Genomic DNA, 24719 nt, shown 5'->3' with positions numbered 1-24719 from the left:
TTTGTCCTATTCTTTAGGCATTTGTTATTTATTTATTTATTTATTATTATTATTATTATTTTGGGTAGTTGTAGAATGTGGCCTGTTGTTAGCTAGTTAATCGGAGGTCACTTAGTCCACATCTAGTTAGTGGAGTCTAATTTGTTGTTATGTCATTGTTTTACCCATTGGTGTAAAGTCTATATACAGGCTATTGGTTAATGGATGAAGTACAACAGAACACCATTTTTCTTCCATCCTTGCTTTTGCTTTATGAGATATTTGTCCTTTTAAATTTGTCTTCAGTTGGTAACATGGGCTACTATAAACTATAAAGAGAGCTTTCCTCATTTTCCTCAATTCTCACCTTTTAGCTATTTGAGACTAGTAGATATGAGTTCTTGAGACATGATAAGTCATTTGATCAATCTGCACTTGCTTCCTTTTGACATCCCTCTAGTAGTGATTTCAAGGCTATTTTACCTAAGTAGAAGAATAAGCACGTATCCAAAGTGTTTGATTCTCTAATGTAGTAAGGTGAATACATATTGGATGCTACCTCTCAAGTGCTTAGAATTGGTTGCTTTTCTAAGACATAAAATTCCACTGCTATTAGTATCTACATTTTGAATATCTAGACTTGACAAATAGACAAAGAAGTAACGTACCACAACCCTTTTTCTGGAATAGATGTTCGATTCTTTTGATGCCATCAATATGCATAGACTATAGTGGGATATGAGAAGGAGAAAAGAAATGAGGGAGATGGTATTGTGGATCCTTAAGATATAGATGTAGTGGCATGGATGTGACTCAAGGAGAATGAAAAGAAAAGTCATGACAATAATGAAGGTGTTTTTGTTTATTTGGCAGTGCCACTACCTCCTCAACATATGTTTTAAGTTTCTCTAACTTTTGAGTTTGTCCATCATGGCAGGAATGAGAAGAATCACCTTGCTAGTGCTCCTTATTTTACCCCTCTTTTAAAACAAAGTATAACAATTTTAGCAAATTAAAGAAGAGAAAAAAAAAAAAAAAACAAAAAAAAAGAGGAATGAATCCTAAACCTGAATAATGAAGACATGTTATATATAGACAATATGCAAAGCCTCAAGATAGAATTAATTGGCTAACTCTTTCCATTTGCACCGGTTGCTCATAACATGTCAATATTTTTTTCTAGCATATTGAAAAGCATTCGTCCAATCATCGACGTTTCTCCTTTGGAATTGGTCTGATATAGAATAAATATGCAATAAATTAGTCCAATAGAAACTAGTCAAAAGAATTGCAAACATGACTCATAACCATGAAAAGGACTTGCATAATATGAAAGTGTTTTTGGAAATGCATCAAAGAATTTGGTAATTGATAAAATTATAAAGAAAGTATAACATTTTTAGAAGGTAGATTATAAAATAATGAAAAGTGAAATAGACAATAAGCATTATTAATTTTTTTTTATATTTCATTTGGAATGCACTAACACTTACCATAAAACAAATAGACATAGAAATGGTGTTCTCTTGGATGCCACCATTTTTCTACCATCAAAATTTAATAATAAGATAAAATAAAATAAAATAAACAAAAATAGAAAAATGTTTTACACAATTTAATTCTTATTCATTTGGATTAATGGATAAATTTTGTAAAATTATATTTTCTTTATACTACATTTTGTTATATCAATAGTAATTAATGTTTAAAACAATGAAAGTTCATTTATATATAAGTTTATTTGTGCACTTTGATGATTTTTATAATAAAAAATTATGTTAAGAGTCTTTTCTTATGTATTTGTTTTTATATTTATTATTATTTTCTTTAGGTTATATTTAGTTTTTAAAAGATTGAAAAAAATTGTTAAAAAGATAAAAGATAAAAGAAAAGGGGAAGAAAAAATTATAAAAGAATTTCTTTTGTCTAGATATCCATTGAAAAAGTGAGAAAAAAGAAATTAAACTATTGAAGAAGCCACTTTTTCCAAACTTTTTTACTATTATCTAAAAAAAAATATGAAAAGAAAAACAACTTCTTTACAACAATGTTGTGAAAATAATAGTTAAAAATAAAATAAAAATAAATAAATGTATAAAAAAATGTCGAGAGGCCCTAGAGTTTACATGGAAGTTGGGAGTCAGCTTGAAAAGTAGTGGATCCCATCACATATAGGTAGGGTTCTTTTGTCCTAACAATAATGCATTTGATTAGTTCAAATAATACACTAAATATCTTTTCTTAATTTGACAAAGAAAAAATAAGGTCACTTGTTAAACTTATTTTTGTAATATCATGATAGCAATTGTGTTTACCCCCTTTTTTCTGGTCAACTTATTTTAACTATAGGTTTTATGTAAATTGAGTCATATGTTTTACCTGGTTGGGAAGGATCTGCATCAGACTCGAGAATCCTAGATAATGCATTAATGAGAGATTTTGATAAATTGATTGTTCCACAAGGTGATTATTGGTGATTAGATAATGATTTATTAGCTCAAGTGACTATTACTAATAACAAAGATCCTTTGTCTATGCTTCTTAGGTAAATATTATTTGGCTGATGCGGGTTTTCATCTAAAAACTGGATTTCTTACCCCATATAGAAGCACTTGTTACCATTTAAAAGAGTATAGTGTTCATCAACCAGAAAATGCTCGAGAGGTTTTCAACCTTCGACACTCATCCTTGAGAAATGCAATTGAAAGAGCATTTGGTGTTTTAAAGAAAAGGTTTCCAATAATAACTAGTGGGACGGAGCCACATTACCCTGTTGACACACAATCTGATATTATACTAGGATGTTGTATCCTCCATAACTATCTCATGGGTGTTGATTCAGATGAAAGATTAATAGCAGAGGTCGATAGAGAGCTTTTTAGCGAAGAAGTGGAGTTTGAATCAATGGTCTTGAGTTTAGCTGAAAAATGCAAGGAAGGAGAAATCTTAAGGGAGAAAATAGCCATGGATATGTGGAAAGATTACAATAGAAACCGTTGATGAGTCCTTTTATTTTATGGTTCTTTTCTTGTATAGTTTTTTATGTTTCATATTAAGTACGATGATTGTATTTAGAACTATAACTCTTCTAGTTAAAATCACACTTTGAATGAGTTACAATGAAGTTATTATTATATCTCCTCCTCTTGACTTTTCATTTTAAACACACACACACACACACACACACACACACACACACACACACATATATATATATATATATATATATATATATATATATATGTGTGTGTGTGTGTGTGTGTGTGTGTGTGTGTGTGTATTATTATTTCAGATGGAACATAGTGAAGGCTTTGAAGTACACAAAAGTGTAAGTGAAAAAAGAAACTTGACTTGGATTGATGAAATGGACAACTTTTTGGTTGATCGATTAATGGAGCAAATGCATAAAGGGCAAAAGATAGGAGGAGTCTTCACCAAGACAGCTTATGCAATGGTTGCGCGAGAAATTGGGGAAAATTTTGAATTGAGTTGTAACTCTGAGCACATAAAAAAGAGAATGAAAACTTAAAAAAAAAACTTTTATGCTGCTCAAGAAGTTTTACAAAATGGTAGTGGATTTGGTTTCAATGAATTAACTCAAATGATCGAAGCTACCACGGAAATATGGACTACTTACACTAAGGTGAGTTAATTATTATTTTTGAGTTATTAGAAATAAAAATTTTGCATGTAATGTAGAGCTATAAATTTCTAATAGACATTATCACAATTAAACTCGAGTTTTGTTAATATTTGTTTTTGCTGATGTTAAAAGGCACACCCAGGAGCATCTCAGCTCAGATACAAACCTATTAGAAATTATAATAAGTTGTCCATTCTTCTTGGAAAAGATCGAGCAACAGGAACTCTTGCTGCAGGTGCAAAAGAAAGACAACTTTGTTAGGCGTAGGAACAAAATTTGGATAGCACAATTCCATTAGGATCATCACAACATGGGATCACAAATGAAACATTTGCTTATGTTGAAAATGAAGCAACAACTGAGACATCTTTTTCATCTGCAAATGCATCTGTTTTTGCACCAAAGTCAAACAAAGAAACAAAAAAGCGAAAAACAAAATATGCTGACATTGTAAGTGAAGAATTGAGGTCAATTAGAGTTGGAATGGATGCAGTTGTTGCAGCTCTTGATAGAAGCAACCTTCAAAATTATACGGAAGAGCAATTGTTTGAAGAGATTGCTAAGATTGGAGGCATGAGTGATGTATCTCATATGAAAGCATATCAAGCTCTTACCGATGATGTAAGTGCAGCTCGAGCCTTTCTTGCTTGTCCAATTGATAGGCATAAGCTTTGGTTGTTAGTTAAATTTGGACCTACTTTTTTTGATGCCTAATTTGAGATGGAGATTATTTTTATTTTTAGTTTTACTTTTGTTTTGGGGCTATACGTGAAGTTTTGATATCAAAACTCATGGATGATAGTTGACTATTAGAAATTGATCTATTATATTTTTAGACTTATGAAGACTTTTTTTATTCATCTATCTTTTCAGCATGTTATTCAATTATTCCTTTGTTTGGTTAGTTGAAAAATGAAGGAAATTATGCTTTTTTCGGTTTAGACCAACTTGTTGTTTCTTGAGTTTTCGATAATTTACAAACTGAATTTCAAAATCTGGACTTCTTTCATTGAATTCTCTGATTATCCACATTTTTGCGGCTACCAAATAGAGCATAGAGTTCAATTTGATTGTCTCAGGTGCTTAAGGTGATATGTTTTGTATAGATAGCATCATGGGGTTGTGGAGTGGCACTCTGTATAGTTGGCTAATTTTAGTGGTCGGCTGCTGTTAGAAGTTGTGTAAACCAACTTAAGGATAATCAAATCTGCAGCTACTTTTACCTTAGTTTTGATACCCATTTTGGTTTTGGTTTGAGAATTGAGAACCTTTCCCGGGGGTGGTTTAGAAGCAGTTGGTTGGGATTCTAATGGTCTTGCTAATCTAGAATTATCACTTGCCATCTCTAACTGCTGTTGATGTTGTTGAAACTGCAGATGCTTCTGATCAAAAGCCAGGTGATCAGATGTTGGCTTTATACTGATAGGAGATCCCGGTTCCAACTGGGCCTTAGCTCTACTTGAAAGAGTGTTCACTGCTGATCCTGAGTCAGTGCTCTCTCCTCCTAACTTTGAACTTCCCTGAGTTGAAAACGGAAACAAAAGCCCACCAAAATTTTCAAATGGGTATTCAAAAACACCTTAAGAATAGCCTCACTTTTCAAGTGGGGTATGTCCCCGAGGATCATCTAAAAGATCATCAAAAGAGAGAATGATGCCTTTTGAAATGGGTATTGAAGAAATTGTGATAAAAAGTAGTATATTTTATATAATAGTTTTTTATTTTTAAATTTAGATTTAGAAAATCTTTTTTAATTTTGAATTTTATATTTTATATAGTAGTTTTTTATTTTTACATTATATGAACATATTTTATTTCTAAATTTTGATTCCGAAAATCCTTTTGAATTTTTTAAGAGCTTTTTATTAGCTATAAATGTTCCCTTAAAAATAAAAAATAGTTATTACTCGTATATTTTATTTGTATTACATAAGGAAAATTTTATACATAAATCTTATAATTATTAATAAAAAAAAATAATAGCAAAGACTTTTTATGAGAAATGTTTGATGTCGAAAAATTCACGTATTTCAACAGTTTTTTTTATTGGATTAATTTATTTTATCATTCAACAAATTGATAACCATTTAAGAACAAATGTTGATTTTATTTTCCTTCCATTTTTCCTTAACTTTTTTTTGTGGTTAACCAAACAAGAGAAAATGAATTCTTTTTTTTTTTCCCTTGAATTTTCCATGGATAACCAAACAAGTGAAAAAAATTATATTCCTTTCCTTCCATTTTTCCTCCCAATTTTCTTTCTCTCGCATTTTCCGGGAACCAAACAGAGCCTTAGGGTTTAAAGAATTTTAGGTTTTTTCTCATCAGTTTCCATGCTACCTCTTGTTCTTCCTGTCTCTTTAGGGAGCTCTATGGTTCTACTTCTGAAGGGAACCTTTGCATTCCATTTGTTGAAGAATAAGGAGAATCATTTCTCAAAGTAGGTGTTCTTTGTCTTCTTGTTTTATAGTATTCATGATTTTTTTTATATTGATTGATTTAATATAAGCATATAGAGTGGTGCATTTCAATGTTGATGGCTACAAGATGTATGAAGTTTTTGATGTGAAAGTGCAAGGGTGATGATCACTTCTGCTAAAGATCCCCGAGAAATTCAGATGGCAATCAAAATGTCCAGAAATGAAAAGCATTTTTGATACTCTTTCACTGAATGGTTGATTTTGTTTTGTTAATGTGTTGGTGTATGATATGGTTTGTGATAACAACTTAGTATGTTAACATTTCTTTGAGTCAACATGTTTTAAAGAAAACCATTAGGAGTTTGAATATAAACTAATACTATATAACAAAAATGTAATTTTTGAAAGCATTATCTATCGAATATTTGTAAAAAATTTACAAAAGTTTTTGTATGAAGGCACTTCCAAACAATTTAAACGGAGATGGTCTCTTAGTAATTGTGACGATTTCCATCAAAAACCTATCTCTATTCCACTAAGCACAGCACATTCAATTCAACAAGAATCTAAAACCGCAAACTCTGGAAGGGTAAGTCAGCTTGCAAATATCAAAAGAAAACCCACAATTCTAAGGAACCAAAATCAGATTATCAAGGGATGAAAAGGGCATCAGCTCAATCACAGATATCCCACACAATCTTTCTTTTGATTCTAAAAACCGTATGCGATTTGAAGGTCTGCTGTCATTTAACCAAAATCAAATTTGCCCTTTTGATGGGACGAAAAATTTCAACAATTAAAGAGGCTCCTGTCTATGGTAGTACCAAAAAACAAAATTGTCCTATAGTTTGTGAGAAATGTAAAACCTCAGCACCCATCTAACAGTCAGCTCAGTGGTCACTGGGCATTTGCTTGATGATATCAGAATCACCTGCAACATACAAAGATTAAAAAAAAAAAAAAAAAACCAAAGCGCAATTGGTTACCCTTGCCATATGCTTAATTGGTAAAGCAAATCAGTCCAGCATGGTGAAATATAAGGCTTACCTGGATCAACAATGCTCAGGCAAGAGACCTGGAAATACTTGCCACATGCTGTTCCCAGATCAACATTATCTACATTGCATGAGAGGGGGAAGAGATATAAGCTATGCATATCAAACCATCCAACTAGGGGTATATGTGGGGGGCATGGCAGAATAGAACATAATTTATAAAACCTAAAGCAGGGAAAATGTAACAGGAATTTTGAGAACACAAGCTAGATGCAACACAGGACCTCTTTTCATTTAAGCTCTTTTTATTAGCAAAAACCTGATATCACTTCGACCAACTTCTTATCATATATCAAAATTTCTCATATTTGGTAGGCAAAGATGAGTCTTTTGGTAGATAAATAAGGAGCTGAAGAAATATCCTGTGCTATACTATGACTTATCGAGTTGTGGAACTTCAACAATCTATAGATTTTTGTTTATTTGTTTTGTTTTTTCCCTCTTGAGAGAAATACATGGCATTTGTGCTTAGGATTTGTCTGCATACAGATAGCTTTGTCAGTGGAGAAATAAAAGATCAAACAGAATTAAAAAAGAATCTGGGTACTAAGAAACTTTTGCACAACATAAATGAGCTTTTCTTTCACAGGTCAAGAGTTATAATGCTACAGTGACATACAACAAACAATAATCAATCATTAATTAAAAAAAGAAAGCATGCATGTGGTTTCAGTAACTACATGATAATTGTAAATCATGTGTTTGGATTTAAATTAGATTCAACCACAATCCCAAAACACATACATATCAACCATAAAGACATTAAAAGAGGAGCAAAACAATTCCCATCAAAAACAGATAAAAATTCAGAGCTGTTTCCCTGATTCTTTGAGACCTACCCAAGTAACAATTTTACCATTTTAAGATACTCAAACTTAGTTACCGCTAGATCAAACTTAGCACTCCTCCTATCAACTCATCACTTTTAGATCTTTTACATAAAGATCCATTGAAACAAAAGGTATGAAATGAGAACTAAGGAGTAGTAATGATCATTATTTAATCATAGCACACATTGGATTTCAATCATAAATAGAAAGCTCAACATGCTTTTATTTGGCTAAGAATGTCGGACAAATCCTTTACTCTGAAACTATGTAGTCTATCATCATCATTCTAAAGGACCAGTATGAATAAATAACACAGTTTGCATCCAAGCTGAATGGACTAGAATCTATGAAACTAACTTCACACCCATGGATCCCTTGGAAAGTAAACCAAAGATCAGCTTCACACAAGTCGGTGTATTGAGCAAATTCAACTCACAATCTTATAGCTTTATATGTTGCAAACAAACCACCATTTGCATGCAATTCCAGCCATGCTGTCCAAGTTAAAATGAATAGAACATTTTCTTCTGTGTAACTAAATAGAGACTATCATGCTCATACATGTCTCTATGGAACATTCGACAAAATTGGATCCATGAGTGAAAAAGATCTGCAACTAGAAAACATACAAATTGGGAAATGCAATACCTGCTGTGCTTTTGAAATATTTCATTCAACTTAAACTTCTGACATTGTGGAAAGGCACATCCATTCCTTTCAAATTCACTACCTTCCATCTATCAAAGTCTGGTAACCCAGAAACATACTGAATCATGCTCGAAATTCATGGCTTTAATTCGATGCATTTCACCATTCATTGGGTTTTCAATGTTCATAACATTTAGAAGAAGAACCAGGCTCCATATCACAACCTCAAGCCACAAGGGGGTTTAAGTGAAATAGGGTGTGAACCATCTAAGAAAATAGTGAAATGTGTTATACCTACCACCAGAGTGAACCATAAGACAACAAACCCAGGCAAAGGCAACTTGGAAAGAGCCACGAAGTTTATTAAGACCATCCCAATGATGAAATATTTAGTAATCTGAATGTATGCATGGAATTTGTGAAAATTTGGTGCTCCCTTTTGCAAGCTTTATTGCAGTGGTTGAGGAAACCATAGTTTCATGCCAGGTTGATACTAGGCATTTTGAGGGATGCTGATCAATTTTTGAACTTCTCAATTTTTTTTTAATTTTTAATTTTTATTTATTTATTTATTTATTTTTTTTTTTAAGAAAAATGATTTGAATTCATGCAATTTTACTGTGGTGTGGAGATATTATGTATGGATAAAAATTTATAAAGAGGATTTTTCAAAATTTGAAGAATACAAGCAAATATTTGAAAATAAGATTAAAGGGCATTTTAAGAATATTTGGGTACCAAGGTCCAAGATGCTTAATTTACTTAGATTATGTGAATTTGATTTATGGATAAAAATTATCATTTGACTTTTAAATGATCTCTAATTGTTTATAAGAAACTTTACTTTTAAAGGGAAAATTGACAAAATTTATAAAGAAATTTTGAAAAGTTAAAAAATCATGCCAAGTGCTTATAAGAAAAATATTTGATGGGTAATTTTTTCAATTTTTTTTTAAATGCTTTCATTAAAAGCACTTTGGATAGAAAATTTGATGAAATATATTCTTAATCCAATTTAAATCCTAATTTCAAAAGATGCTAATATTTTATTTTGTAGGATAGTGTTTTTTTTTTTAAATAATCTTTATAAATACATTTTCATTTGAAAACCTTTTGGGAAAGTTGTGCTTTGGGCTTCCCATCCTAACGTAATAGCATTTTCGAAACCCAACAATGGGAAATATGAAAATTAACTTTTAACATGAAAAGTTTTATCATTTTTGTGTATTCTGAGTCGGCTCCATTTGCTGTGCCTAAATTGTCCCTTCGTTTCTCCAACTTAGCATCCTCAACATCATCTTAACCTCCATATCACCCTCTTTCATTTGGAAGCTTTCTCTTATCTTTTTTCACTCCTGAAAACCCAAATCTCTAATTTCAGTTTAGCAATCCAAATCCAAAACTCCAAGACGGTGTCAAAATGCGCCTTTCGGCTCGTCTAGGAGTCATGGGAGTCCAAGAGAATCTGGAAAAAAACGAAATGGAGCTCGGGTGGAGAGAATGGATACCCAAAAATTGAAACCCTAACCTCCAAATGTGTCCTTGACTTGCAAATCCGTGTCCAAGATAGCTTTATCAACAATAAATAACACCAAACATCTCTCATAGACCATTAAATTAGCGAAGCCCTTGAAGAACTAGAGGAAATGATGCATAAAATGAAGCACGGAAGACTCTTAAAGTATTATGTCCCAACAAACCGGTCAACCGATCCTCGATTGGACCTCGACCGATGACTATACCTTAGGTACTATCTTAATAGCCCTTAGGTACGACCTTAATCTACCTTAAGTACCACCTTAACTGACCTTAGGTACTACCTTAGTTAAACTTAGGTATTACCTGTGTAAAGCCTCAAAACTTCATTTGTGGATATTACTTACTTTATTTGTGACCTTTAGAACATGTTATTTTGTGATTAATTAGTGTGATAAGTTGGTTTAACTTTGATATTTTGGTAAATGTACTTTAAGTACTACCTTAATAGCCCTAAGATACTACCTTAATCGACCTTAAGTACTACCTAAGTAAAACTTGAGTACTACCTATCTGAAGTCTCAGAACTTCATTTGTGGATATTACTTACTTCATTTGTGACCTTTAGAGCACGTCATTATGTGATTAATTAGTGTGGTCAATTGGTTCACCCTTTGTATTTTAGTAACTATACCTTAGGTACCACTTTAATAGCCCTACTACCTTAATATACCTTAGGTACTACCTTAATCGACCTAGGTACTAATTAAGTAAAACTTGGGTACTACATATCTGAAGCCTCGTAACCTCATTTGTGGATATTACTTACTTCATTCTCGACCCGGAAAGAGTAACTGGTCGATCGGTTTTATGTCTAAAACTGAAAAGGACACCAACCGACTCCTAGACAGTTGAATGAGCTTAACTAAGGTAGTACCTAATGTTGGTTAAGGTAGTACCTAAGAAGATGAAATTAGTACCTAAGGTATAGTCACCAAAACATCAAAGGTGAGCCAATTGACCACACTAATTAATCACATAATGACGTGCTCTAAAGGTCGCAAATGAAGTAAGTAATATCCACAAATGAAGTTCCAAGACTTCAGATATGTAGTACCCAAGTTTTACTTAGGAAGTATTTAAGGTGGTTAAGGTAGTACCTAAGGTAGATTAAGGTACTACCTTAGGGCTATTAAGGTAGTACCTAAGGTACAGTCACCAAAATATCAAAGGTGAACCAATCGACCACACTAATTAATCACATAATGACGTGCTCTAAGGGTCACAAATGAAGTAAGTAATATCCACAGATGAAGTTTCAAGACTTCAGATAGGTATTACTCAAGTTTTACTTAGGTAATACCTGAGGTACAGTCACCAAAATACCAAAGTTGAACCAAGCTGATCACACTAATTAATCACAAAATGACATGCTCTAAAGGTCACAAATGAAGTAAGTAATATCCACAAATGAAGTTTTAAGGCTTCACACAGGTAATATCTAAGTTTAACTAAGGTAGTACCTAAGGTCAGTTAAGTTAGTACTTAAGGTAATTAAGGTCGTACCTAAGGGCTATTAAGGTAGTACCTAAAGTACAGTCATCGATCGAAGATTGGTCAATCAATTCGTCGAGACCCAATACTTTAAAGTCTCCCGCGCTTTATTTTCTGCACCATTTCCTTTGGTTCTTCAAGGGCTTCGTCGATTTAATGGTCTAGGAGAGATGTTTGGTGCTATTTCTTGCTGATAGAGGTATCTTGGACACAAATTTGCGAGTCTAGGACACATTTGAAGATTAGGGTTTCGGTTTTTGGGTACCCACTCTCTCCACCCGAGCTCCATTTCGTTTTTCTCGGATTCTCTTAGACTTCCATGGCTCCTAGATGAGTTGAAAGACGTATTTTGACATCGTCTTGGAGTTTTGGATTTGGGTTTCTGAAGTGAAATGAGAGATTTTGGGTTTTCGGGAGTGAAGGAAGATGAGAGAAAGCTTCCAAATGAGAGCGGGTGATATAGAGGTTGGGATGTTGCTGAGCTGGAGAAACGGAGGGCAATTTGGGCATAGAAGATGGAGTCGACTCAGAGTGTACAAAAATGATAAACTTTTCATATTAAAAGTTGATTCTCATATTTCCCATTGTTGGGTTTCGAAAATGTTATTATGTTGGGATGGGAAGCCCAAAACACAACTTTCACTAACCTTTTCCCTAGTTCATACCTATATCCATCTTGTATAATTTTTATAAATACATTTTCATCTGATAACTTTTTCCCCTCATGTTTTAAAATATTTATAAAGATATTTCTAATAATTTTTCTTTTTCTATAAGAAAATCTAATATTATGATAACATATAAAGAGATATGCTATATAATATTTTTATATAAAAATAATCTATTCTAATTAGGAATTTTAGACACTTATTTATTAATTTTGTTTTATTATTAAAATATCTTTAAAAAGTTGAAACGTAGCTTTAAAAATTACCGTTTTATATCAACTTGATAACTAATTATATATTTTAACTCTTTGATACATTGTTTATATTTTATAACTTTGAAATAATTGTTCTTTTTATCATAAGACTTCATTTTTTAGCTTTTTGTTTAATACACTGTAAGAACCGTCTAAACCCTAATTGCCCACGAACTTAATGTAAGTTGTAAACTCTTAACCTAAACTTGTAGGTTAGATATTCATGAATAGGTTCAATTGGAATTATCATTATAACCTTAACTAGCATTCCGTTTGGTAGTAATTCTAGGAAATGCTTCTAATATTTTTAACATTTTAAATTTTTTATTGTTTAAGTATTAAAAGAGCTAAAAACATTTTTTAAAATCATCAACATATATGCTCTAAGAGTGCGTTTGAGAGTGATTTTAGAAAGCATTTTTAATATTTCTAACACTTGAATGATAAAAATTTTCAAATATTAGAAATATTAAAAGCGCTTCCTATAATCACTACCAAACAAGTTCTAAGAGTGCATTTGTAGTGATTTTAGAAAATGTTTTAATCTTTTTAATATTCAATGATAAAAATTTTAAGTGTCAAAAATGTTAAAAACGTTTCCTAAGATCACTATCAAACGAATTCAAATGTATTTGATAGTGATTTTAAGAAACGTTTCTAATATTTTAAACACTCGAATGATAAAAAATTTTAAGTATTAGAAATATTATAAATGCTTTCTAAAATCACTGACAAATATACTCTAAATTATAACTCTAATACCCATGCATTTGAAAGAGAGGAGACATTCCATAAAATTGAAACTCGAGACCCACCTTTCAAACCTAAACAAAGCCCGATTGGGAGCGATTTTAAGAGGTTAAAAATGCTTTCTAATATTTGGAAACATTTTCTTATGGAATGTATAAGTGCTTGAGAAGCTTGTAAAAATCATTTTTAAAAATGTACATGATTAATCACTTGACATCATTCATGAACAATTACTTGAAAAATAATTCTTCAAAAATCTTTGTTTTTTTTAGCATATATAATTTTTCTAAAAGACGTTTCTAACAAGTGCTAAAAATTAGAAGTGCGTCAATTAGAATCACTTCGAAACAGACTCTAAATATAGAAACTCCGCCACTCTTAAATTTACATGCAATGCAATTTTTAGAATGCTAAAGTCAATGAAGTGAAAACCATACCTTTGGAGAATGATATAGACTCTATATAATGCTATTATTCAAAAAAAGAAAAAAAATATCCTTTCATAAGTAGCCATAATTATTACTATAACAACATATTGATTCTGTTCATCAGATGATACGATAAATACATGGATACATTATTTGTATGCTACATGCATTCCTTACATGGCAGTCTATGATTTCTTCTTCAAAGTTTTGCTTGTTCTTTGAGTTGCTCCTGAGTCAGAAAACCCGAGTTCAAGTCAGAAGCAGAAAATAAACAGTAGAACACTAAATCTTGAGACAATTAATTAATAAGAACTTTGATACCATATTAAACTATCATTTTATTTTTTTGAAAGGTTAAACTTTACGGAGCTAGGAGTAAGTATACTCACCTCTGTGACAAAGAAGGCATGAAAACCGTATGGAACTCTATTGGGTAGTTCAACAATGGCAACAGGATCGGGCGACATCGTTTTTGCATCGATTACATTCACGTATGATTTTCTGCATTATGAGAATGAAAAATATAAGAAGGTTCGAAGACTGTTTTCAAAAACATTGTTTTTAGAAACAAAATTCTGTTTAAGAACTCAAATATGAAAAACAGTTTTTTTGACCTATTCTCCGTGAAAGACATTATACACTACTAAACAATATAAAAATTTACGGTCTTTTTTGTTGTATTTTCAATTGTTTCTCAGAATACTCTATAAAAATTAGCTGAAAACATATATGTTCCATAAAATCACCTTATTTTCAGAACTAAAATTTGTCAAAAATATTTTGAAATTGGAAAAATGTACTCGGTCTAAATAACAGAAAACTGTTTTCATAAATCGTTTTCAAACAAGTTCACCTTGTCTCAAATTTTGGAATATAAACAAATAGATGGTTTAGTGGCTAATGACTATCAACATATTCATAAACGATTAGAACAAGAGGGTGAGAAGGGAGACAAATACCCGGTTTTCTCGTCATGGACGAAGAATATCAAGTAGCCATCATCTTCTTCAGAGATGATACCGGGCTCATGAGGGACAAAGACAGCTTCTGAACCAAATCTACCGACAACCAAGTCAAAAATGCCTTGAACGTTCCCTCCAACTTCAAGCTTTGATTTTCCGGTGTCGGGTTCAGCATGCAGATCAAACTTGATAATGCCCGCCACCTTGGCTATGCTGTCCAGTATGGCTATGCTGTCCAGTATGGTTCCATATACATATCGTTGTTTCCTATATTTGCATGGAAGATAATTAATACATAAAATGCTCATGTAAGCTGACCCAGAGAAAAAGATGAAAATTGAATGGAACAAACTACAGTACAGCGATTAAAGTCCTGTTTGGGTAGCTTCTTAAACTCATTCACTTGTTTTTCTTGTCTATATTAATAATAGGTACTTTGAATATGCATAAGTTTCTATACGATTACGAGTATATTTGATCCTCTCTCGTATTTTTTCATGATAAATCAAATATAAGAAATCATTTTCCTTAATATTTTCTTTTCAAATATAACAAAAATCAACCAGACAAAAAAAAGTAATTATTTATACTTTTATGACTATGATTAAAAACAGAAGTTAAAGTCATCCCAGACAGGCCTTCAACAGTTTGAAAACTTTACACCATCATTCAAAATATCATATGAAAAAAGAAAAAAAAAAAAGAAAAAAAGAAAACATTTTAAAAGAGGGTTATGAAAAATATGCTAATATTATGTTTGGCTATTTCTCATTCGCTCCTAAATATCGGCTTCTTAGCAGAATTTAAGTATCTCTTTACACATACAGCAACCCAGAATTCTGCCAAATACTGACAAACAGAGTTCATGCATACCTGCCAGTGTAGCTCTCATTCACCCTTGGAAAATCCACAGAAGATGCTGATAGTTTTCTCTGTGACGCAATACCCGTTTTCATGTTGAATCTCATCTCATACCTGATAAGAAATATCAACAATCAGGAACACTTTGGAGAAACAAAGACCAGCAATATACTCATCAAATTGGTAAAAGCAATACTCTTACAGCTCATTTGCAAAATTTTCAAGCTTTTCTTTAACATCCCTGCCAACCAGGTCTAAATCTGGATTTTCAAGGCGGCAGGTGATTAAAACAACTTCGTCCTCCTCCTCCCAAGCATTGGCTAGTGCAAGGAAGCCATGGAAAAGGTCAGAATGAACACTGCAAAAGTTCTAAGTGGGCTATGCGGCTCCCCATCCCGAAGCCCACAGCCAAATTTTTACTAAATATTGTAAAAATCTGAATAGCTTTTGGAAAATAAACAATGTTTTCAGATAACTTTGATACACTGCCATATTCAACTGTAGACTGCTAAAACCAAGGTTGAGCTTTGTATCTAATAGAAAATATTTCCTAGATCCTCTTGTAGTATGAGAAAGTGCTTTCTGTGGCATGTCAGTCATGAGATCTTGTATAAAATCTACTAGTATATTGTCCAAACCTACACAATCTAATATCAGAAATTTCATATCCACCCAGGGATTTTTCTTGTTCTCCTAGATATAGTCTGGCCCTGTTTATTGCAATTGGTTCTGTTAATGATTAAGATTCTAGGCAATGAGCAATGACAAGGAATTAACATTAGAACCCCAAAAAACCTTCTCATGTACTGGCTAAGTATGTTGACAGCACCAGATTTGCCATCTAAACTTTATCAATGTGCAGATATTATGATTATTAGGCTATGGGTGAACTTGAACCTAGAAAACTGGATAACTTTAGAGGAGATTGTTGTTTTTTGTTGATAGATTTAGAGAAGATTGTCGTTTGCAGAATTGAAATGGAGATGAAAGCAAAGTGGGCACACCATTGTGGAATATGAAGCAATTTGGAAGCTCAAACCATTTAATGTGGAGCTCATTCTTTGCATATCGAGGAAGTACACCAAAACGAGCCTTTTTAGTTGCATCAAATGAGAATATTAGCTTTTTTTCTTTCACCATTTCCTGCAAATTGAAATATCATGAATTAATCAAGCTGAATGAGATGCGATCAGTTTGATGCATCAGATTGAAGTCAGAAATCAGAGCATGACAGTAACCATTATGCTTATTATAGAATGCCACCGCTAGCCTTTCTTTTTACAAAAAGCAACACATTGATCTTCATAAGCAAATCATCCATGCCAACATCTCACTAGTTTAAACTACAATTATTGATTAAACTTTTGACACTACAATTTCAATTAAGATTGGAAATTACTGCAAGAGTTTATGAACTCCAACTCAAAAACTAGACTTGATACACAAGGATTTGAACTTTGGGCTTCACTGCCTATTAGTAAGGATACTTCCAGATTTTGCATTATTGTCTTTCCTATGGGTAACCATGGGTCTAATGCCCCCCAAACCCCCATCATCTTACCTAAAACCACTTGGTATCGGGAAAAGCAAAGGAAATTTAGTTGAATTTTCAGAGACGTGCATTAGTTCACAAGCACAAACAAGCCCTCTGAGTTTGCATGGGTAACATTTAGGGGCAGCCCCCACTCCTCTCCACCAGCTTCAGATAACTGGAGTAACTGGACACATAACTGGACACATATTTTAACACTTCAGTTCCATATTCATCTCAGGTCAGACCTGCTAGCCCTGATTTCCTAGCCACATAAATGTGCTCAGAAGTTTATTTCGGTTCCTTAGTTGAATTTTATTTATTTACACTTTTTTTATGTTTAATGCAGACAGCATTGGTATTATTGTAGCATAAATATACAACATTGCTCTAGCGAGTACTCACACAAGTGTAGCAAGTCACTGTTCACACCGTATACCTTGACTGCAACAAACCCCTATTTCTTTGAATGAATTGAGGCCTAAGAATGGAATTGAAGGTCTTCAAAAACCAAAGGATTCAGAAAGGAATTTGAATTCCCTATATCTCAAATATACAAAAGCAATTCCAATTCAATACAGCCAACTGCTGACCCAGTTTCATTTTGGCTCACACAAGTCTTAATTATGCAGATTTGTCCACCTTTTGAAAAACCACACTCAATGAGCATTTTCCAATGTTCTTATCTTCTCTGAGATGATTTTTAGTTAATTTGGATTAATAATTTTTAGAAATTTTTTATTGCAGACAAATTCAATCATAACATCAAAGGTGTACTGTACCATGTGAGAATTTCAAACTAAAAGAAATCAAATAATAACCTTACCTTTGGTCTGAAGTACATAGGAAGATCCATGAAAATTGCATAATTCTCAGTAATGGCAAAATCATGCATCATGATAGGATCTGAAATTGTTATCGGCACTGGCTCATGCATGAAACCATCCTTCGAGATAACTCTGTATGTAATATAAGGAGGTGTATGTGAATAGCCAAAGGTAAACATTTCACCTGCATGCAAGGGTTTAACTACTCAGAAGGAATTGATTTACACTATAGCATGATCAAATTTCTTTGCTGAGGATGGGCTTTTACCAGTGAAGGGGTCGACCTTTGGATGAGCAGTGAAGGAATGGGTCAATCTCTTATCATAATCCAGCAAGCCCAGGGTTTGCAGATCTCCATCTTCCAAAACTTTTAGGACATCTTCATAAAGCCAGAATAAAATTTTGAGTTCCACAATAGACACAGGTAATGATAATTTTACAGTTCTCATTTATCTCTTGCAGGAAAGTGAAAAGCCTAACAATTTCATCATGTGGTGGCATGACCAGAGATACCAAAAAAACAAAACGGCAAAACAAAACCCTTCATTGAGACATGGAGATAGAACACTTGATGCTTCACTTCATTGAACATTTTGATTAATAGTCAAGTTGGAGAACATGCATGCTTTTCAAAAGTGAAAATGGAGAGAGGATATAAGCTTACAAGGTTTATCAGCCTCCGAAAGTGCCAAAAGCTTACCATGGTGATACACTAGAGCTGTATTACCTGGAAGAAGAAGTTAAACAGTCAACCCTTTTCTCTAATACTTTTTCCTACTTACATGACAACCAAATTAATACAAGACACTTTCTTTAGGAACTGTAGCAGGTGACTTCTCCTACTGGAATGAGTTCTTGCAAAAGGTGCACAATCGTACACATCTTAAAGCTGTATTACCTGTCCCAGTTCCATATGAAACATCCAATATTTTCAATTTTGCTCTCAGCATTTGCATGTTAACCATAAGCAATCCAAACAGGCCCTTAAGATCACCAATCTGCAAATAACAAAACAAAAACCCAAGATAATAGAATCTCAGAAATAACATTTGCACCATAGGCTAACCTACTCTTTTTCAAGTTTAAAATTTAGAACTAACTTTTCTTCTTCATTAATTATCATATATTCTCGCAAATCAATTAATATTTACTCCTCTTATGGCATTATAGACTATATTTTCCTTCTCTTATGATTTTTGCTGAATTTCAACTTCACCCTCTATCTTAATTTGTTACATCCTCTTGACCTTGAAATTAGTCCACAGGCATAATTCTCCTATAAGGTACCAATATTTTTCATTTATAGAGACAAATCTTATTTCATTTGGATGATACTTCTCTAATTCATATAGTGTTCACCAAGAACTTTAACTGAAGAATCAAATCCATGATCAAAAACCATAGAGGAGCAAGCCTGGCAAGAGAAAATGTTATTCCCCAGCCAGAAGAAGGAAAAAATTTATGCAGTTCACTGCCTACCCTCGTGAATTTTGCTCCTCCAAAATACTCTTCTTGTTTAAGACGTGATGTTCTAACATAACGTGAGACATATGTAGCTTTTCCATCTTTGATGCGCAAACCATGAATCATGCTGCATAGTTGAAGAAACAATAAAAAGCCATAGTTACTTTAGAAAAAGTTAACAGTGAATTCCAGTAAGGTTTCTAAGCAATCTTGAGACTCTCCAAGATGGAAAATAAAAGGAAGGCCCTCAAAATACATAATAAGATATTTGAAAAGCAAACATACAATAGTACATATAAGTAGAAATAACATTGGATTAACGGATTAATTTTCGCTGCTGAAAAAAGAATTAAAATTCACCAAGATCAACTCCTTGTTTAAGTTTATATTCTTTAAGAACATAATGATCTTTCAATAGGATGCTACATAATCTAGGAACCAATCAGAAAATTTCAAATGCCACATGGAGATCATATCATCACATTTTGTTGTATGTTTTTTCTATAACTAAGATTATGCCCTAGTCTAGCAAAACTTCTCAACCAGAAAGAAGTCAGAACTTTCTCTTCTCTCACAGCTAGTAGACATAGTATTCCCCCAGAGCACCCAGATAATTGAGCATATTCCCTGATAGTCCATAGCCAGTTTAAATTATTTAATTAATGTCTTTTCTTCAAAGCACTGGGTCTTGCATGTATTAGTCTCTTGATTTCACAAATTTCCAATTTAGTAGCAGGACAGTTGCAGTCTCAGAGATGATAAATATATTGATTATGAGTAAATATCCTCATGATTAAGCAGCATACCCAGGGAAGATCTCCATCTTCAGTATGTTATCACCACTCAGACTTAAAATTATAGGATATTCATATTAATGGGATTTATATCTTTTTTTATATGACTCACGTTTAATGTCATATGTAAGGCGAAGACTAAGATGAGCACAAATAAATTTCATCTTAAATAATAACTTGATGCAGCGACTCCACATAGATAGACTAGTAACAAGTTCAGCGTTGAATGTTAGAACAGGAACTGTACACAAGCTCCTACATGCCTATGAAGTATAAATTTTAAACCTTGGTCAAGCAGCTAGGACATGTTCAGGCACAGGAAGAATCTCAAAGAGAGGGAAATCATGAAAAAAAAATGTAGATATTTCTACCTACCAAAGAACTGAATAATTTTAAGAAAAACAGTACTATAGCTTTTGGAACAAAAATATCAGTTTTGTCTTCATTGGATAAGAGATCCAGCATGCAGAGAGACACTGAAGCTAGTCCACAATGGGACCAAATGAAATATTGAAGTCAAAACAGTTAAAATTCCTTCATGGACTATATTGCATTTCAGTTGTGAATGAAGGAAAAACACCCACCCATCTCCATCAAACCTGCACAGAGAAAAAAGGGATCAGCACAGTTGTCATCGGGTTGATAACTAACATTTCATTTGCAAGAATAGCCCGAAACAAGTAAAAAACAAAAGTATACATGATTGGGATGAAGGTAAATTAAAAATTTAACATTTTTTAAGCAAACAAACTGAGTATAATCACCCCACCAAAAACCATGTCAAGCTCTATTAGAAATAGTTTGACATAAAGACAAAGGGCGTACCAATGATATCCAGCCACAGGGGAAAACTTAGGGTTGGAGCCAACCCTGACAAACTCTCCATTCAGGCACTCCTGTAAGCAACATTTCCAATTTCATATCAATTTAGCAGAGGATGAATGGCTAGACTTACAGTATCCAAGGGGGAAAAAAAATCAAACTATTGGCAATTTTGACAGGAAATAAGATTAGCAGATTTACAATGAGTATTTAAGCAATTGGGATTCATCATAATCATTAAAGATAAAAGAAAACAAAAGGTTTCGATGGGGTTGCTGTTAGATTTTAGGGAAGGTAAGATCTTATTATGTTTTTCATATTTTGTGGATCTATCTCTAGTCACTTGTCCCCCTAGATACATAGCAGTGAACCACACAAACTATGTTATAGTCTTATAGTTTGTTTCTCACTAAATATTTCTCTTGTTCACTCTCACAAAAAATCAAAGATTTTCTGTGGGGGGTAACAGACCCAATTATATATATCAAATGGGTTACATTTCTCACACAAATTTTGGCAGCCATCATGTTTATGAAAAAAAATACACTGGGTTCCATAACTGTTACCATGCTTAGAGCTGGCAAATTTACAGCCCATTTGTTAACATTTGGTCGAAAGACAACTCTGATCGAGTAGCACGACACTTGATGAATTTGGAAAATCCCAAATTTTTAAAATTTTAAAATAATTTGTCTGACCTTTGAACAAAATTCTGATTAACTAGGCCAAAGTAACAAACACAAAATTAAAGCAACTCTTTCCTAAATTCAGAATCCAACTTCTTGAAACTGGTTATTCATCCTCTAAACTTTCATACTCCAATTTCTCTTGTCAATTCATATTCAATGACCAATCCAAATTTAAATTTTATGGAGTTTTTGCAAATACTCAGCATATTTCAGAAACAGAGAAAAAATTGCGCACTATATTTATCAAATCAACATGCCATATCTATGTTGCCCAGCATTATACTGCTGTCTACATGCTGTTAGTCTATTACATCATTCCCTGACTAATAATGTAATTTACCAAAAAAAAAAAACACCAAAAAATATTAAATTAAAAAGAGATGCAATAATTCACTATATATGAATTTCCAAGAAATATATCAAGAAAACGAAAACATCCCTATTAAAAAAAGTTAGGGGAAAAAAAACAAGGAATTCAAGCAGCAAAAGAAGAAAAGTTAGCTGAAATTCGAACTACAATTAATTTCTATTAGGCTCCATTTGTTTGCTGAGAAAATGATTTGAATGTAAAATAAATCAAATTTGATATTTGAGCCTCACTTTTCCTTAAAAATAGACAAAAACCAAAAGTTTCTTTTTTTTTTTTCTTTTCTTTTCTCAGCAGCCAAGCAAACGCAGCCAAATGTTTTCCAGAAAAAGAAAAACATGGGTTTCGTCAATCTCACCCACCGGAAGATACCCAATGACCGGAAGGTTCTTGCACGGCGGAGTCTCGTCGCGAACCGGAGCGAAGTTTCCAGACAAGTAGTGGAGAGGCTGTGAAGAATCGTACATCAACTTCACTATCAGCTTCTCCAGCCAATCCACCGCCTTCGAAGTGAACCCCTTACTCGGCTTCGGATCCACCACCACTACTCCTGTGCCGCCTTGCTCCTCCTTCTCCGCCATCTTCTCCGGCATTGCCGTCAATCACTGCTCAGTGGTTTGGAGCATTTATCACCTCCTCGTTCTCTAATCTGCCGCCTGATGGCATCGTCTCATCTAGTGTCCTGTATGAATAATTTTCATTTATTTTTTAAATAAAAATGTTAGAATTCCAAAAACTTCTAAATATTGTGATTGCCTTCAAAAACAGTTCCAGACATCATCTAACACAAGAAAATACCTCTTCCCATCTAAGTTCTGCTTAAGGAGTTCTTGCAACTGATCTAACTCCAAGTTTTCCACATCTCTATTAGTTGCAGACTTTATGATATTTCTAACCAGTACTTTTACATCGAAATCGTCCGAAACACAAACCCACATTTTAAGATTAAAATAGCTTACCACCCCTTGGTCGTTGTATACCAACTGATCAAGGGTGGTCTTGCCTAAGCCGAGTTTTTTATACATTTGAATAGAATTATTTCAATAATATAAATCAACTTGGGGTGGCCGGCCGAGTTTTATATACATTTGAATAGAATTAATTTTTTTTTACCAACGGCCTACTAATCTTATTTATTTATTCATTTTCTTTTCTTTTTTTGTCATTTTGTATCAGGAAAATATAGTATCAAAAAGTGATGTTTAGTCCCAATTATGATGCAGTAAAATGGATTTATTTATTTGTATTTAAATCTTTTTTTATTATTATATATACTTTCACTAGTGTTGGCAAATAGGACAATAAAGATATGAGACTAATAATAACTTAATTATTTTGGCATAATAATTGAAGTTAATTTTAAATTTAAGTTTACCATATCAAGTTATTTTATGAAATATATTTAATCTATTTAATGACTTAAATTAAGTTAATAAGTTATATTAAACCATTAAATTGATTTACTAAATACTCTTTAAGTGTCATTTTTAATATTAAATATAATATAATTTTAAATATTGAAGTTGAATGAAATAAATCTTTATCTATACATTATTGCTGGGTTTTTATCGGTGATACTAATTATATGATACAGATTTTATTTTCATCTATTATCATTCTTCAAAGTTTTATTGAAAATTTTCAAATATGAAATAAGATGAATTTTTTTATATTTTTATATTAATATCTAAAATCCAATTATTAGTATTTGATAGTATCATTAGGGCTAATAACATGTTTATAAAATAATTTTTCTATTTCAGAAGGAAATTTCTTTAAAAGCAATGTTCGTAAAAAGAATAGTTAAATTGGGTTTGGAAACTTAGATTTATATATTTTTTTTCAATATTTTGCTACTTTAAATATCAATGCAAAATGACTAGTTAAAAGCATCAAGAATGAAGAGCTTTGGAAGGAGAGAATCTTGTTAGAATGTCAATTGTATTTTCTTCAATACCAATTTGGTTGGAGCTTAGAAAGGAAATGATCAGTGAGGTGCAATAGGCATAAACCTTTTTAAATTTTATAAATCTTGTAATTTTTTCTAATAGCATATTTTTTCCACTACCAAAAAAGGATTATATTAAAAGTGCCTTTCAAAAAGGATGGGCATTGAAAATTTAAACAAAATTTGGATTCTAACATCTACGTGAACCCTTTTTAGGAATTAGTAAGAAATAATCATGTTTACCATTCATACGATCGTCTTTTTTCGCTTACATAGAAAGTTGTTTTAATATTTTATCAAAGTTATGCACTATCAAAAATTGTATATGCTGATATTATGGTTTTAACTTTAATTTTAATGCTTTTAGTTACCCACATTGTTTTTCTCCATCGACCTTAAGAGTATGTTTGGTTTTTGGAAAGTATTAATGAAAGAAAAAAAAAATAAGAAAAATAATTTTCTCATATTTAGTTTTATGGTAGAAAATATAAAAGAAAATTAAATATAATTAAAATTAGTTAGAAATTAATGTATTTTTAAATTATTTATTTTTTATATAAAAAATTTTAAATAAGTAAAATGAGTTGAAACTGATACATAAAAAATAAATTATTTCCTTTAAATACATTTACAAAAATTTATAAATATTAATTTTCTCTTATTGGAATGTCTATGAAAAAGTTAAGAGAAAGAAAATTAAATTATTGGAGAAGTATACTTTCTCCAACCTTAACTTTATTCACTTTTAT

At 32.3% G+C, this 24719-nt stretch overlaps 2 protein-coding genes across 2 annotated transcripts; one reads left to right on the top strand and one right to left on the bottom strand.

Annotated features, from left to right (window-relative positions):
• Positions 1–735: 735 nt before the first annotated feature.
• LOC117910227 lies at positions 736–2979 on the top strand. The gene is made up of 3 exons (XM_034824291.1): positions 736–747; positions 2346–2442; positions 2525–2979. Exons 1-3 carry the CDS (start codon positions 736–738, stop codon positions 2977–2979), a joined length of 564 nt encoding a protein of 187 aa, XP_034680182.1.
• Positions 2980–13756: 10777 nt separating this feature from the next.
• On the bottom strand, positions 13757–22930 carry LOC117910233 (carotenoid 9,10(9',10')-cleavage dioxygenase 1-like). The gene is made up of 15 exons (XM_034824318.1): positions 22821–22930; positions 22385–22704; positions 20970–21040; positions 20729–20743; positions 19366–19477; positions 18785–18884; positions 18551–18613; positions 18155–18265; positions 17886–18070; positions 16533–16671; positions 15731–15848; positions 15541–15642; positions 14665–14934; positions 14095–14206; positions 13757–13934 (listed from the first exon to the last, which is right to left on the bottom strand). Exons 2-15 carry the CDS (start codon positions 22613–22615, stop codon positions 13905–13907), a joined length of 1659 nt encoding a protein of 552 aa, XP_034680209.1. The 5' UTR covers positions 22616–22704; positions 22821–22930; the 3' UTR covers positions 13757–13904.
• Between the last annotated feature and the right edge of the window lie 1789 nt (positions 22931–24719).

Source organism: Vitis riparia, unplaced genomic scaffold, assembly GCF_004353265.1.
Source record: "Vitis riparia cultivar Riparia Gloire de Montpellier isolate 1030 unplaced genomic scaffold, EGFV_Vit.rip_1.0 scaffold658_pilon_pilon, whole genome shotgun sequence".
In the NCBI taxonomy this organism is placed as follows: domain Eukaryota; kingdom Viridiplantae; phylum Streptophyta; class Magnoliopsida; order Vitales; family Vitaceae; genus Vitis; species Vitis riparia.
The sequence above is the reverse complement of the archived record's forward strand: the minus strand, read 5'-3'. Positions and strand labels throughout refer to the sequence as shown.

Bases quoted from the DNA above. Each gene is read 5' to 3' on its own strand.
- LOC117910227 (XM_034824291.1), top strand. The intron at 2,443-2,524 runs GTGATTATTGGT...TATGCTTCTTAG, and splicing joins TAAATTGATTGTTCCACAAG to GTAAATATTATTTGGCTGAT.
- LOC117910233 (XM_034824318.1), bottom strand. From the start codon at position 22,615: ATGCCGGAGAAGATGGCGGAGAAGGAGGAGCAAGGCGGCACAGGAGTA. The intron at 21,041-22,384 runs GTGGGTGAGATT...TGTTGCTTACAG, and splicing joins CGGTCATTGGGTATCTTCCG to GAGTGCCTGAATGGAGAGTT. The intron at 16,672-17,885 runs GTAAGGTTATTA...TTCAATTTGCAG, and splicing joins CTATGTACTTCAGACCAAAG to GAAATGGTGAAAGAAAAAAA.